General features: G+C 39.6%; 1 protein-coding gene across 6 annotated transcripts in view; it reads left to right on the top strand.

The window, feature by feature from the left end:
* Ecpas (Ecm29 proteasome adaptor and scaffold) overlaps nt 1-15,338 on the top strand; it is a 120,515-nt gene that overhangs the window by 50,237 nt on the left and 54,940 nt on the right. For all 6 annotated transcript variants that reach the window (XM_006537850.4, XM_006537848.4, NM_172381.3 and 3 more), the window contains 4 exons: nt 3,084-3,165; nt 5,868-5,987; nt 13,776-13,861; nt 14,318-14,396. In XM_006537850.4, the coding sequence (XP_006537913.1) occupies nt 3,084-3,165; nt 5,868-5,987; nt 13,776-13,861; nt 14,318-14,396 (367 nt within the window). The remainder of the gene's footprint in view (nt 1-3,083; nt 3,166-5,867; nt 5,988-13,775; nt 13,862-14,317; nt 14,397-15,338) is intronic.

The following is a 15,338-nucleotide window of genomic DNA, read 5'->3' as shown; positions in this document are numbered from 1 at the left end:
GTGCTGGTCCTTAGTAGGTTTCCGTCATGCTTGTGTAGTGTGGACTGATGCCAGATTCAGTGCACAGTCATCATGTTTGCATTCAGAGCCAAGGCTGTGGGGAAGCTGCCTGACGCACCATAAGTCAGCGCAGCCAGAAGCAAACACGGGATTCATTACAGTTGGTTTTGAGTAAAGTTTTGGTTGTCTCATGTTAGAAACTTTACTTCTCAAAATTTGTTATGACCCCATATTTAGTGATGTGTCGCCCACATAGGAGTCTTGACCCACAGTTTAAGGAGAGGGTAAATCTTAATTTTACTCATGTCTTTTATTGGTTGAATTTGAGAACCTGGCTTAACTTTGCTAGACTAGATTAAGAGAATTGAAGTATATTTTCCCCTAACATTCTTTCAAGTCTCATTTTTTTCTTTTTTCTTTTTTTTCCTTTTCCTTTTCCTTTTCCTTTTCCTTTTCCTTTTCCTTTTCCTTTTCCTTTCTCTTTTTCTTTTTCTTTTTCTTTTTCCCTTTCCCTTTTTCTTTTTCTTTTTCTTTTTCCCTTTCCCTTTCCCTTTCCCTTTCCCTTTCCCTTTCCCTTTCCCTTTCCCTTTCCCTTTCCCTTTCCCTTTCCCTTTCCCTTTCCCTTTCCCTTTCCCTTTCCCTTTCCCTTTCCCTTTCCCTTTCCCTTTCCCTTTCCCTTTCCCTTTCCCTTTCCCTTTCCCTTTCCCTTTCCCTTTCCCTTTCCCTTTCCCTTTCCCTTTCCTTTTCTGAGACAGGGTTTCTCTGTATAGCCCTGGCTGTCCTGGCACTCATGTTATAGACCAGGCTGGCCTCGAATTCAGAAATCCTCCTGCCTCTGCCTCCCGAGTGCTGGGATCAAAGGCGTGCGTTACCATGCCTGGCCTTTTTTTTTTTTTTTTTAAATAGATATTTTCTTTATTTACATTTCAAATGCTATCCTAAAGTTCCCTATACCCTCCCCCTGCCCTGCTCCCCTACCCACCCACTCCCACTTCTTGGCCCTGGTGTTCCCCTGTACTGGGGCATATAAAGTTTGTAAGACTTAAGGGCCTCTCTTCTGACTAGGCCATCTTCTGCTACAAATGCAGCTAGAGATGAACTCTGGGGGGTACTGGTTAGTGCATATTGTTGTTCCACCTATAGGGTTGCAGACACCTTCAGCTCCTTGGGTACTTTCTCGGGCTCCTCCATTGGGGGCCCTGTGTGTTTCATCCAATAGCTGACTGTTAGCATCCACTTCTGTATTTGCCAGGCACTAGTCTAGCCTCACACGAGACAGCTATATCAGGGTCCCTTCAGCAAAATCTTGCTGGCATATGCAATAGTGTCTGGGTTTGGTGGCTGATTATGGGATGGATCCCCATGTAGAGTAGTCTCTCATTTTTTTCTTATTGCTTATAACTTAGAGTATTTCTGGTATCATTTAAAGGAATGAATTTTGGAGTGTTAAAAAAGTTCTTCTTTCAAAATTTTTAAGTTTGAACTGGCCTTATTCTTTATATCATATTGTAGATTTTGTTTTTGGAAGCTTAAATGTGATTCTTAGTGTATTTTAATTAATTTTTCTTTAGGATAAAAAAAAGTATATACCATAAAATTACATTAAGATTATAAAATTCTGTGGGGAGAACACATAGGTTACCATTTTGTGGGAAAAAAAAAAAAAAAAGAAAAGCTCAAAGTACAGGTATCTCTGTATCGTTTCTGTTCTTTTTCTGCCTCCTAGCTGTACTGTCAAGTGATTAGAATCTGGAAAAGGATATCACCACAGTCAGTGGCTGTCATAATGAAAAGACAGTGCCAGGTGACAGGTGGTGGCACAGGCCTTTAATCACAGCACTGGAGAGGCAGAGGCAGGCAGATCTTTGGAAGTTCAAGGCCAGCCTGGTCTAAAAAGTAAGTCCAGGATAGCCAGAGCCACATAGAGAGACCCAGTCTGAAAAAACCAACAAGTAAAATGTTAACAACAACAACAACAACAACAAAACAGTCAGAAAAGTAAACCTTAAAAAAGAATGGTAAAGCAAAATAAGAGGAATAGTGCAATCTTTCCTCAGTGGATGAGAGAGATGGATCAGAGAAGCAGTTAAGCAGCAGGACACTGTTGTTACACAAATGCAGCATCAGTGGAAAGCAGAGCGAGTGAGTGTTAGGAGTCAGAGAGAAGACAGCGCGACCAGCTGTCAGCAGTCAGCTGAAATCAAAGATCTATTAGGCTTGTAAAATGGGTGAGTGAGGCCCACTGTGCTGGTGATGGTGGGATAGATACTTACTTCTTATCCAGTCTCTAAATCCCAACTCACCTTTTCTTTATAGACCCCAGATAGGGGTGCATCTCTGTGACAAATGGCGTTGTGACTTCTCAGATTTAGATATTGAAGCTATTGGGTTAGATGAGGGTTGCATAATGCCCGGAATCAGAACAGAACTGGAGAAATGCAGCCGCTTCAGAGTTTCCTAGGGTGTGAGCTTTTGAAGCATAAAACCATTTTGTTGTTTATCATTTTAAAATTCTGAATGGTTAAAAAGAAGCATCCACCACCCACCTAAGGGCGTTTGGAACAAGTAAAGTGTATGTGTGCTCTGCGAGTTGCTCCATGGTGTTAGCCCTAACCCACCTGGGTAGGAACTTTGTTCAATTTTTTTTCCCTCCACCAGTAGTGCCAAGTTGGGCCATTGCAGCAGTAAACTGTTGAGTCAAGAAGGGAGAGCTAGACGAGTGAGCTGGAGTTGGTGGGTTTTTTGTTGTTGTTGTTGTTTTGAGACAGGGTTTCTCTGTATAGCCCTGGCTGTCCTGGAACTCACTCTGTAGACCAGGCTGGCCTCGAACTCAGAAATCTGCCTGCCTCTGCCTCTCGAGTGCTGGAATTAAAGGCATGCGCCACCACGCCCAGGTGAGCTATAGTTTTTAAAGCTAAGTTTGACAGTAGTCACCTTCATTTCTTCTCTTCCACAGTATCAGTTGTCAATTCATTTGGTGTGTTTCTGCCATTTTTCTTTGATGACAAATATTAGGGTATTTTCCTAATCATTGAAATAGGAACAAAAATAATTTCAACCATCTCTCTTGAAATCTTCCATAGCTTAATTGACTGGAATAACCCTGCCATCATTAATAAGATGTACAAGGTGTACCTTGGGGATATACCACTGAAAACAAAAGAGGTAAGCTGCTTTGATTTAGTCTCATGTCAGCATAAAAAGTATTGTGTTGACATGAATTGTGTTTATTTTTTCCCTAGTTTGTAAGCTGAATCCATGTTTTTTGAATTACTAGTTTTAAGCCATGTTTGTCTATATGAATTAACCGCCTGAAACGTGAGTTTAATAGATCTGGTATTTTCAGTGTAGATACATAAATAATGATAGTACATTATATAGATGAAGGATCCACAGACTTTCTGCAATTATTTTGGGCATTTGAGGCATTAAAGTATTTGAGGCTATAACTACTCAGTTTCTATAACATGAAAGAAGCAATAGGCAGTATTTAATTTAATGAACATAGTTATATTTCAGTAAAAATGTGAATACTGATACTTGGATGTTATATAATTTTCATGGTTTACAAAATATTATTTCTTTAATTTTTTCCATTTAAAAATATAAAAGCAAAAAATATAAAAGCAATTTATTAAAGTCTCAGTCCTCGTTGAAATAAATGATGGGCCATGTGTGATCTATGAGTTATAGTTTACTACTATCTGGCTTAGAATCTAGAACAAAAGGTTGTTTCTGCAGCCTCAGAGTAAGATCATTGCTTAATAAGGTCTTTTCACTGTGCCAGTCCAAAACATACAGTGTGATTTGTGTATTTTGTTGCTTTCTTTTAAGAACATAAGTAGGAGTTAATAGTTCTTTAGATTATTAGATTGGTTTAGCAGAAAGAACAATGAATTGAGACCCCTGGATTGTAACATTAAGTGTCTGTACACAAACAAATGTGTTAGAAGGAGAGATTTGGCTAATCAGTCAACTCCCCTCTGCCTCATATTCTTTGTGTAGAACATGCAAGAATTTATTGAATAGAGTACAGTCTGTTGATCTCTTTGGAGTCATAAAGAACTTTTTAGAGGATCCGTAAAGACGAGGTTATTTGTCAGTTTTTTTTTTTAAAGTTGATATTTGCATTGATGTCAGAGTGGTGGGTATATATTGTGTGGGCTCATACTACAGATCAAAGCAAAACCATACCATATACTTAACGGAGGAAGAAGAGAGGGAGAGGTATAAGATGGGAGAGGAGGACACAAATGAAGAAGGAGAGAGAGAGAGTCAGAAAGGGAGAGTGGAGGTAGAGTAATTGTATTTTATCTTAATATCGCCATGAATCATTAGAAATTATTTTACTTGAAGAATAGGTACATAAGCTATATATATTGTGACTGGTATTTTGACAGACCTTTTCTCTCAAAAGAAAAAGAACATATCAATGAAAACTGAAGTGACTTTTCCCCCCTCCTTTTTGGAATGTTAAAAGTTGACCTCATAAGGAAATATTAGAATTGTAGGAAATTTGAACTCATTGACGTAGTAACTTAGCAATATATTTCCTGAAGAGACTGGTGTTGCAAGAAATACTTTAAAAAAATATGCATTGGGGGTATTTTATGCTGATATGTTTTTAACTCAGTAAAACAGTATTTTCCAGATAGCCAGTGGTATTACAAAAGCATACAACCTAAGGACCCCATCCAAACTGTATGACAGTGGAATTTTATTTAAACGCATCTGCCGGAGCTCACCAATTTGGCTTAAACTCCAAATTACAATTAGCCTTTAAGAAACCATTATTTATTAAGTTTTGGTTTAGAATCAAAGATCCACAATTACTTTTTAAAAGGACAAAAATCATCCTTACTTTCTCACCGTGTGTCTGTGCAAGCTGGGACTTACCTATCAAGCAAAAGAGCTACCACAGCAATTAGAATAGAGTATGGAAAAACCCAGTTCTTTTCTAGTTACTTCCAAAAAATAGAAATGATTCTGTTCTTCAGTGCAGTTTTTAAAAGTTTGTCTTTTAAAAGAAAAATATTACTTATTAAAATATATTAATTTATTGATGTTTCAGATTGTCTTAATCAGTTTTTCTATTCCTGCACAAACATCGTGACCAAGAAGCAAGTTGGGGAGGAAAGGGTTTATTCAGTTTACACATTCACGTTGCTGTTCATCACCAAAGGAAGTCAGGACTGGAACTCACACAGGGCAGGAAGCAGGAGCTGATGCAGAGTCCATGGAGAGATGATATTTACTGGCTTGCCTCCCTTGGCTTGCTCACATTGCTTTCTTATAGAACCCAAGATTACCAGCCCAGGGATGGCACCACCCACAATGGGCCCTCCCTCCTTGATCACTAATTGAGAAAATGCCTTACAGATGGATCCCATGGAGGCATTTCCTTGAGGGAGGATCCTTTCTCTGTGATACCTCCAGCTTGTGTCAAGTTGACACACAAAACCAGTCAGTACACAGATGTCTCAGTTGTATTATTTAATATAACAATTGCTATTAGGTGACACTGATAAGAGCTTTTGGAATCTTAAGTAATTAAAGCAATTTTATAAAAAAAATATTTTGTTTTATGTGTATAAGTATTTTGCCTGTATGTATTGTGTGCTTACCATGTGGGTGTCTGCTTCCCACAGAGGCTAGAAGAAGGCACTGAATTCCCTGAAACTCAAGTTATGGCTGTTTGTAAGCCACCATTTGGGCCCTGGGAATCAAGCCCAGTTCCTCTGCAAGAGTAACGAGTGCTTTTAAACTCCTAGGCCTTCTCTCCAGGACCTAGGAATCTTCAGTACCCTAAAGAGTAAAAGCCACAAATAATTCTAAAATGTTGTTATAACTAAAGATGTTTTTCTTAGGGAGCAGTTCTAAAGCCGGAGCTGAAAAGAGACCCAGTCAGTACTAGAGTGAAGTTAAAGATTGTTCCTCATCTCCTGCGCTCTAGACAAGCTGCTGAAACGTTCCCAGCTAACATTCAGGTAATCTTTATTGTCTAGCAGAGGAAAAGTGGTTTGAACAAATAGCTTTAATTACCGGGAAAAAAAGAAGAATTAGTGGATATTCAGGAAGTAGGCTGATGTATGTAACACGACTAACAAGTTTTATTTCATCTTAATTGTAGCTGTATAAATTATTTTATAAAAATGTACTTTGAAAATATGATGGTAACTTCATCCATACTAGTTTTCTGCGATTGCCCAGCACCATAAGAAACCACACTTATGCTGGTGGATGGTGTGCACGCCTTTAATCCCAGCTTTTGGGAGGCAGAGGCAGGCAGATCTCTGTGAGTTCAAGGCCAGTCTGGTCTGTAGAGTGACTTCAAGGACAGCCAGGACTACATAGTGAGACCCTGTATAAAACAAACAAAACCAAAACAAACAACAACAGGATAGAACAAAACAAATAAAAAACCAAACAAGTTAGTGTGTGTGTATCTTCAAAAATATTATCATCATAAATAGTTATGTAAATCAGAGGCAGTGGGCAGCTTTGACTTTGTCTTCACAGAGTCTTTGCTTTCTGTGCTTACAGATGATATCAGCTCACTGTTGCTTCTGGATTTAGTAACTGCAGACGTTTTCTCCCTCATCTTCTGGCCCCCATTCAGTCTGTCTTCTGTATTGACACCTACGTATCTTGGTAGTGGAAAATTATTAAACAGTGTGGATGGGTCGGTACTGGGTGGGTAAAGGGTATTAAATCCTTCAAAAAAGATCTTATTTTTAACCAAGTTATGTCTACCTCAACGCTGGTAATCGAATTTATTTATATTGTTTCTTTCTTGTTTAAAATTGTGATATAATGTACTTGACATTTGCTGTCTTAGTTATTTAATACAGTTACACTGGCTTTAAAAACTTCATTGCTACAATTCTTTTCATCTTGTGAAACTGAAACTCAGTATTTATAAAATGTTGTCATTGTCCTTTGCCCCCCTGGCAATCATTATTCTGGCTTTTGTCTCGAAATTTCAGTTCTCTAGGAACTTCTTATATGTGAAATCTAATAGTATTTGTTTGTGACTAGCTTGTTTCACTCAGTACAGTGTCATTGAGATCTGTCTGCTATGGCATTCATTTGTCAGGAGTTCATTGTTTTCCAAATCTAAATGTCCCATTTATTTATTTGGATCCTGGCATGCTTTACATTTTAGTTTTCATTTATAATGCTGTCATGAACATGAATGTTCAGGTATCTTTTTGGAACTTTGTTCTCCATTCTTCTATGAATAAATCCTGCTTCTGAATTGTCTGACTGTACGGTAGTTTTCAGGGTTTGCGGAGCTGGGTTTCTTGTTGCCTGTTTGTGATTCAGGCTTTCTCCATATCCTTAGTAACACTTAGTTTTCATAGGGGCTTCCTAAGGAGACGGTAGTCTCCCTAGTGAATATGATGCTGTGTTTCTTTGTTGTGTGCTTTTTTATTGTGCTCTTCCTCTCCTTCTCCCTCCCTGCTGCCTTCCCCCCAACCCCCGCCCCTCAACATTTTCCCCTTCTAGTTTGTTTTTCAGATGGGGGTCTTGCTACCTTGCTTAGCCTGGTTTCTAACTTAAGACTTTCCTAGCACTTACAGCTGCTAGGGAAGGAGGAGATGGTTTACTCAAGAGTGTAGCTCCTGCTAAGTCAGCTACTCTCAAGTAGTCTACTATTATACTTCCAGAAATATTAAGGCAAGACAAACTGTCTTGAGGATTTTTTAAAAAAATGATACAAAGTTAAGAGGATAGGGAAGCAAAGTGTTGGCTCAAGCTATCCTCTCTGCCCATTCTCTCAAGTATAATTTTGAAGTTTTTGTTGTTCACATTAAGGAGTCTGTCTGTATCCAGAATATTAGTCCCTTAATTAGATTTATGACTTACATTTTCTCTTCCATGCTGTGAGCCTCCATTATTTACTTTAAAATTATTTATTAGTTCTTTGAGAATTTCATACAATGTGTTTTGATCATATTCACTCCACCAACTCTCCCCAGATTCTCTACTGCTTCTCTACTCTTGAGTAAACCATCTCCTTTCCTACCAGCTGATAATTGCTAATAGCTCCACAGGTAGGAGTAGAATTGTGTGCTCAACTCCCTTCTCTCTGCTGGGATTTGGTCTCATTTTGGCTAGCACAGGGTTTGTGCATGCTGTCATAACCACAGTGGGTTCATATGTGTAGCTTGCTGGGTTTATAGCTAGACACAATTCGTGATTACTTTCCCAGTAGCTTGCACAACACTGTTTTACAAAAGCTCTCTGGTTGGGATGAAGTTTGCAGGTCTGTTATAAGCTTGATTTTTGCCGTGCCCTTGTTACTCAGGTATGTGGTGTCTTCAGCAATACGTACGGTCTTACTGCCAAGTTCTGAAGAGTTATTGAGAGCAATGACAGTAGCCTGTAATGTTTGAGGGTCTATGGGACTTCTTTTGCTAATCTAATGGAAACAGTGAGAGCCTTTCTTTCCAGTCAAGTCTATAATCAAGACTAGCCATTATACTATGTTGTGGTTTGAATGACCCCTCAGCTCATATATAATGAGTGCTTGATCCTTAATTGGTGGGACTGTTTTGGAAAGGATTAAGAAGTGTAATCTTGTTGGAGGAGATATGTCACTCTGGGGGTGGGCTTTGAGATTTCTTAAGCCCATACTGGGCCCAGTCAGTCAGTTGGTCAGTCAGTCTCTCCCTCCCCCTCCCTTTCCTTCTTCCCTCACCCCCCTTCCTTTTTCTCCCCCTCTCTTCTCCGTCTCCCTCTCCCTCTCTCTTCTCTGTCTCCCTCTCTCTTCTCCCACTCCTTCCTCTCTCTCCCTCTCTGTGTCTGTCTCTCTAACTTGTGGATCATATGTAAGCTCTCAGCAACTGCTTCAGCGCCATGCCTATCTGCCTGCCTTTATGATCCCTGTCATGATGGTCATGGACTCAGCCTCTGAGTAAGCCCCCAATTAAGTGTTTTATTTAATAGTTTGCCTTGTCATGGTGTCTTTTCACAGCAACAGAAAAGTGATCAAGACACACTAGGAAGTCTGCTCTTAGTGTGCTGTCGTTGATAGTAGAAGACAATTCAGATTGGTTTATTCCATATACAGTCTTTTGTGTATTGCTCAGGAAGAAGCAGGAGAGTAGTTAATAGTGATGGACTTTTATAGGCCTTTTACAGGGGCCAGGGTAGGACAGATTCCTCATCTACACCTATCAGCCTATCATTCAGGCACATTGGGGTTTTGCCAAGCTCTGGAAAGAATAATGGTGAAAAGCCGCTCTTTTAGTTGTTGTTGTTGAAGTTGCTTTTTTTTATTTTATTTTTTTTAAGATTTATTTATTATTATATCTAAGTATACTGTAGCTGTCTTCAGACACACCAGGAGAGGGTGTCAGATCTCTTATGGATGGTTGTGAGCCACCATGTGGTTGCTGGGATTTGAACTCAGTACCTTCAGAAGGACAGTGCTCTTAACCGCTGAGCCATCTCTCCAGCCCCGTTGCTTTTATTTTTTACAGTCCAGTTGTTGCCCCCCCCTACTGGTCTGCCCTCCCACAAATTCCTCACCCATTCCTCTTCCCCACTGTCTTCAAGAGGATGTCCTGTCCCCACTAGCCCCTCAGGCCAGGCCTCTCCATTCCCTGGGGCCTCAAGTCTCTTGAGGGTTAGGAATCTTCTCCCACTGAGGCCTGACCAGGCAGTCCTCTGCTGTATATGTGTCAGGGGCCTTAAACCTGCTTGTGTATGCTGCCTAGTTGGTGGCTCAGTGAGAGGATCTCAGGGGTCCAGGTTAGTTGAACCTTCTGGTCTTCCTATAGGGTCGCCTTCCTCCACACCTTCTTCCAGCCTTTTCCTAACTTAACCACAGGGGTCCCTGACTTCACTCCAATGGTTGGATGTAAGTATCTGTCTGAATTAGTCAGCTGGGGGAAAACGACTCTTAATGCATCTGTGCCATGCCTGTGGCCACTAGTGCTGTCACAATGTCATTTCCCAAGCCTCACACCCTGTTAAGGTAGTGATACTTACAATACTAAAGGAAGGGCGTTCTCCACATTGTTGTGGTCTGGCTCTTGCTCAGGTGGATGGACTGGTGGTGCAAGACTGCTGCAGTCAGCAGTAGGTGATAGGGCTGGACTTTATATGATTTTTTAGCATTGGCTTGTCCAAGAGCCTCCATCAGCTAACAAAGTCTAGGGTGGACTGCTTTGTTCTATACAGCAAATGAGGTATTATACCATATTATGCTGCCTGAGTTTTGGGTAGCATTCACAGCAGAATTCCTTTGATGATGTACTTAAGCCAGATAGCTACAGGGAATTGCATAGTCTTGGGAAGCTGTGATGTATACTTGAGGCCAAATTTAGGATGGCAGTGATGTGAGGCAAAATTGGGTTTTCCTTAGACTCAGTCAGGGCTTTCTTTGCCTTATTTTGGGACAGGTGTAATAGACCCAGAGTATACTCCAGATCAGGAGTAGTGGTTACGGAGCTTTTAATTTCTACCACTGTGGCCATGGAACTGACCTCCAAGATATCTTAAAGTAGCTTTGGGACTCTTGATGGAATTCTGCTTCCTGCTGTGCAGCTAGAGGTTGCAGGGCTGATAAAGATTTTCAGTTGTAGTTCCAGTAGCTCAATCTGAAGTTAATAATTTAATCATGGCATTAGTCCTGGGCTTCTTGAGGTTGTGGGCCTGTTACTGGATTTTAAGGCCTGGACTTAATCCCTTTGACTTACCTGAAGCAAGCAAGCTTTCTAAACTCCATATTTTTCAGGTTCTAGTTGAAAAATGAAGCTAATAAGTACTTCTCTCTTGCCTTTTTCATTGCACCTCCTCCGTTTCCTTGTTGTCTTCTTCATTTTTGTTTTTGAGTTACAATCAAACCAGGCACTGTGGGCACCCTCTTTCCTTAGTTCTTCCGAGGACAGTTTTGTGTCTGTAAGGTGATTTGAAAGATCTTAACTCAATGGCCATCTTCCTCTGCTTTCTTCAGAGATTACTTTTAGAATGTTGATGTAGTTTCTTTTTATTTCTGGCCGAATGTCTTTATTACGTAAAGATGAAGAATTTTATACACCTGTATAAATTGAAACAACCGTGCATTTTCTTTTTCTATTCTGTTGACATGGATTATTATAGCGATGATTCTGTCTGTGAAACTTCCTTATCTTCAAAAGCTATTTACGTTGAAAAGACTTATTAATCAGTAGAAAGGTACATGAGCTATGTTGCATCTGTGGACATCACAAAGCACCTCAATGGAGTCCTTTATGTGGGCTCCTGGGATTGAACTCCAGTTGCTAGGTTTGCATGGCAAGTGCCTTTACCTGCTGTGCTGTCAACAGTCTTATTCAGTAATGCTGTATAGTAACTGATGTGAAGTTGGCTTATTAACTAGTTGAGTAAGGAGTGTTTATCTTTTCTATTAATGTTCATAAAAAGATATTGGTACATAGCTTTCTTATGATATCTTTTTTTCCTACTTATTGGTTATTTGGGAGTTTCACATTATGTACCCTGGTCATCTTCACTTCCCAGTTTTCCCAAGTCCATCCTCCCATACCTTTGTGACCTTACCCCTCAAAGAAGAAAAAAAGACCAAGTCCAATTTTTATTGCTCATATACTCACTGAAGCATGATCAACCTCCCAGTGGTCAGCCCCTTAAAGAAAATAGTCCTCCTCCACTCCTCCCCGAAAACCATCACCTGTGAAGGGCTATGCTTCAGAATCTCCACCACTATTTAAGAGTCTTTTTCAATGACTGTTTTTTTTTTTGGCGGGGATGAGGTGGGGGAGAGAGATCATAGAAGCCTTCTATGTCTCTCATTCTCAACTGAGTCTGCAGTCATTGATCGATACCACTGCAAAAGAAGCTCCCTTGCCCTTTACAGTCATCTGTGATAGGAATCTTAGACTTCCAGGGTTGCCATCATGGGCCTTAGTGGCAACACAGACATGGACATCAACATGACCTTTGGCTGCAGCATGGACAGACCATGGACCTCAGTATGACCTTCGATGGCAGCATGGGCCGTAGATAGATATCAACATTCAGTAGCACAGGCCACACACATCAGCATGGTTTCAGGCAGCACACGTGCCTCTTCTGGTCCCCAACAGCAGGACCACAGACATCAGCATGGCCCCAGGTGGCAGCATAGTCCATAGGGATCCACGTGGACCTTGGGCATTGACATGGCTTGGGATGGCAGCAAGGACTATGGATAGCACCAACATGTCTCTTAAGTGTAGCACAGATCATAGGTACCAGCATGGCCTCCAGAAGCAGCATGGACTCAGGGGATCTTTCAAGGAGTCCCAGTTCAGAAAATGAACTATTCTCCATCTTGGACATCCTGTTGTTCAGAGCCTGGGCGATCACGCATGTTTGAGAGCAGAGCCTTGGAGAGCTCCAGACTGCTGCACACCACCCTGCCTACCTTACTCAGTAATGCCATGCTCTCCTGCCCACTGCAGCCTTCTCCCACACCTGTCATCACTGTTGCATCTATCTCTAGTTCTTCCTCTCTCTCCCAGCACACTGGTTTTTCCACCTCTCCTTTGCATATTTGTTTGTTGAAATAACATTGCAAACTGTAGTGTATCACACAGTGTATGTGTGTATGTGTATGTATGTATATATATAAAATATATGTATATATATATTTCTAACCAGTTTTATATGTAAATACTCAGTGCATTGGTCTGGTTTAAGATTTCTGGTTTCTAAAACACAGTAAACACCAGACTGTCACAGAAACTCATTTTGGATATCCTGTTGTACCCCAGAGTCAGAGTGGTCTTACTGCTATGCTATGCAGGGAATCTGGGGACAGAAAATTAAAGCCTTTATCACCTAGAAGAATGAAATGGACACATAAACACCAAGCCATAGACTGGAGAGGTACTGCAGTAGAAGCTGATGCCCACCAGATAGTGAGAGCACAAAGAAGAGTGTGTTCAGTGGAAAGAGAGGTGGGATCTGGAACACTAGATACAGTGGCACGCTTTAGTGAATAACAGGACATGTGGAGGTGTTTATTATGGGAGAGGGGAGTCTGTGCTGGGTATGGGTAGAAGCAGCAGCATGAGAGAGACCTAGCCATGAAAACTGTATTTGAGCTTTTATTCACAGACAAGATGTGGGGGAAGGGGTGGCTAGAGATGGGACCAGAAGGGAAAAAAACCTAACTATTCACCATTTACTGAGAACATAACAAGAGTACCAGCTTCTGTACTCTAAGCTTCACCCATTATTTTAGTCTTTGGAATATTGCTATGAGGGAGGTGTTAAAATTTTTGTTAAAAAGAACAAAAGAAAAAGAAGGGGCCAAAACCACGGCTTGTAAGGTAAAGGAGCTTGCTGTCACACTCAAGAAACCTGAGTTTGATCCTTGGAACCCACATAATAGAATGAGAATGGATTCCAATGACTTGTCCGCTGACCTCCAATTATGTGCTTTTCTGTCTATTGGCACAGGGGATTTTTATCTCTCAGCCATGGCTTCATTTTCTTTTGGTGGTAGTAAATGAAGGTATATTTAACAAGTGATCTTAGCTGAGTGAGTATTCTGAAACTGAAAAACTTGATAAATTCCTAACTTATATTATCATTGTTGCGTATATAAATAATATTTTAGCTTTTGAAAGTGGTCAGCTATTATATTCAATATAGAAATTAAATTAGTTTTGAGGAGCATGGTGTAGTGCAGAGGTTTGTTATTGAATCTTGACTGTTATTTGAAAATGCCAGATTGTTATTTGTTAATTGGTATCTTTGACTTTGTTCATTTTACATAGGTGGTATATGATGGACTTTTTGGTACAAATACAAACTCAAAGTTAAGAACACTGTCCCTGCAATTTGTACATCACATTTGTTTAACGTAAGTTTTGTTTTATTTTTAAAGCTAATTAACTATTCATTATTTAGAGTAATCAAGTTTCAGGTATTTTTCTATCCAGCTTTCCTAAAAATAAATTTTTGTTTATGCAAGAGGGATTCCATTCTTTTAGATTTATTTTTTCTCATTTAAAATGGTGTGTATATGGATGTGTCTGTGTGGGCGTGTACACGTATGTTGTGGTTCCTGCAGAGTCCAGAAGAAATTGTGGAGTTTCCTGGAGCTGGAGTGGCAGCCTGTGAAGAGTTTGTAAATTGCCCAGTGTAGGTGCTGAATAACACCTGGGTTCTATGAAGCGAGCAGCACAAGCTTTTATTGTTGAGTTGTTTATCTAATCTCCAGAAAGAGTCACTTCTTAAATATTGTTCAGCTTCATTTATTGCTAATATTTTAAATGATCTTCTGAAAAGATATCTTGATTTTTGTTTTTGTTTCAAGTTGCCCAGAAATCAAGATTAAACCACTAGGTCCTATGCTTTTGAATGGTCTCACTAAGCTAATAAATGAATATAAAGAGGTAAGTGACTTGTTTTAAATTTTACCATTTAATTATTTAATGTGATAAATCTTCCAGGCCCATCCATTGATAAATGTTTGACATTGACCTTTGTTTCTTAACATTTTTATTTGAAGTGACAATTTTATATACTATTGCAATTTTTTTGTCTTTTAAAAAATGGTTGTTAAAACTGATAACATCTTTAAGGATGCCATTACTTTAAACCATGTATGGCAGCGAATACATTTTATGATACATGTATGTCCTATGTGAAATTGAAATTAAAACAATTTTATGTTTTATTTCTATATGGAACTATTTAGAGTTGACTTATAGTAGGAAATAGTGTTAATTCTTAAGGGGCTCAGATTTTACCAATTTACAATTTTATCAAAATACATACATTCAGTAAAGTTTGATTCTATAAGTTAAGTGGTAGGATTTCTTGGATTGTAGGTTTCCAATATCTGATTTTCTTTGCTATTTTTTCACAATATCTTAAATATCTTGATAATATGCTAAATCAATAAAGTATTAAGTCTAGCTAACATTGACTTTCTCAGGCTTAGTTAAACATGGGTCCATCTTTGCAGTACAGGGAGATAAATATCTAAAGCTAGAGTTGAATTTGCGTCCTAGGTCTATTCTTTGACGAGCTGCTCAAGTTATTTGGACTCTAGTTTGTCAGAAAAAAGGATAAATTACCTTATTGTATTATTCTGAAAATGAAATGACTTAGCAAAGTTGTTTAGCATAGGCAGGACACATTAGTTAGGTATTACAGATTAAAACTGTTGATTTGTTTACACAATTTGGGATCTAGCTTTTTTCTTTCATTGAATAATGCTTGCCTGTTTTTGTTTTTGTTTTTGTTTTTTTGAGACAGGGTTTCTCTGTGTAGACCAGGCTGGCCTCAAACTCAGAAATCCACCTGCCTCTGCCTCCCAAGTGCTGGGATTA

Source organism: Mus musculus, chromosome 4 (assembly GCF_000001635.26).
Source record: "Mus musculus strain C57BL/6J chromosome 4, GRCm38.p6 C57BL/6J".
Lineage (NCBI taxonomy): Eukaryota > Metazoa > Chordata > Mammalia > Rodentia > Muridae > Mus > Mus musculus.
Note: the sequence above shows the minus strand (reverse complement) of the source record. Positions and strands in the feature narration are given on the sequence as shown.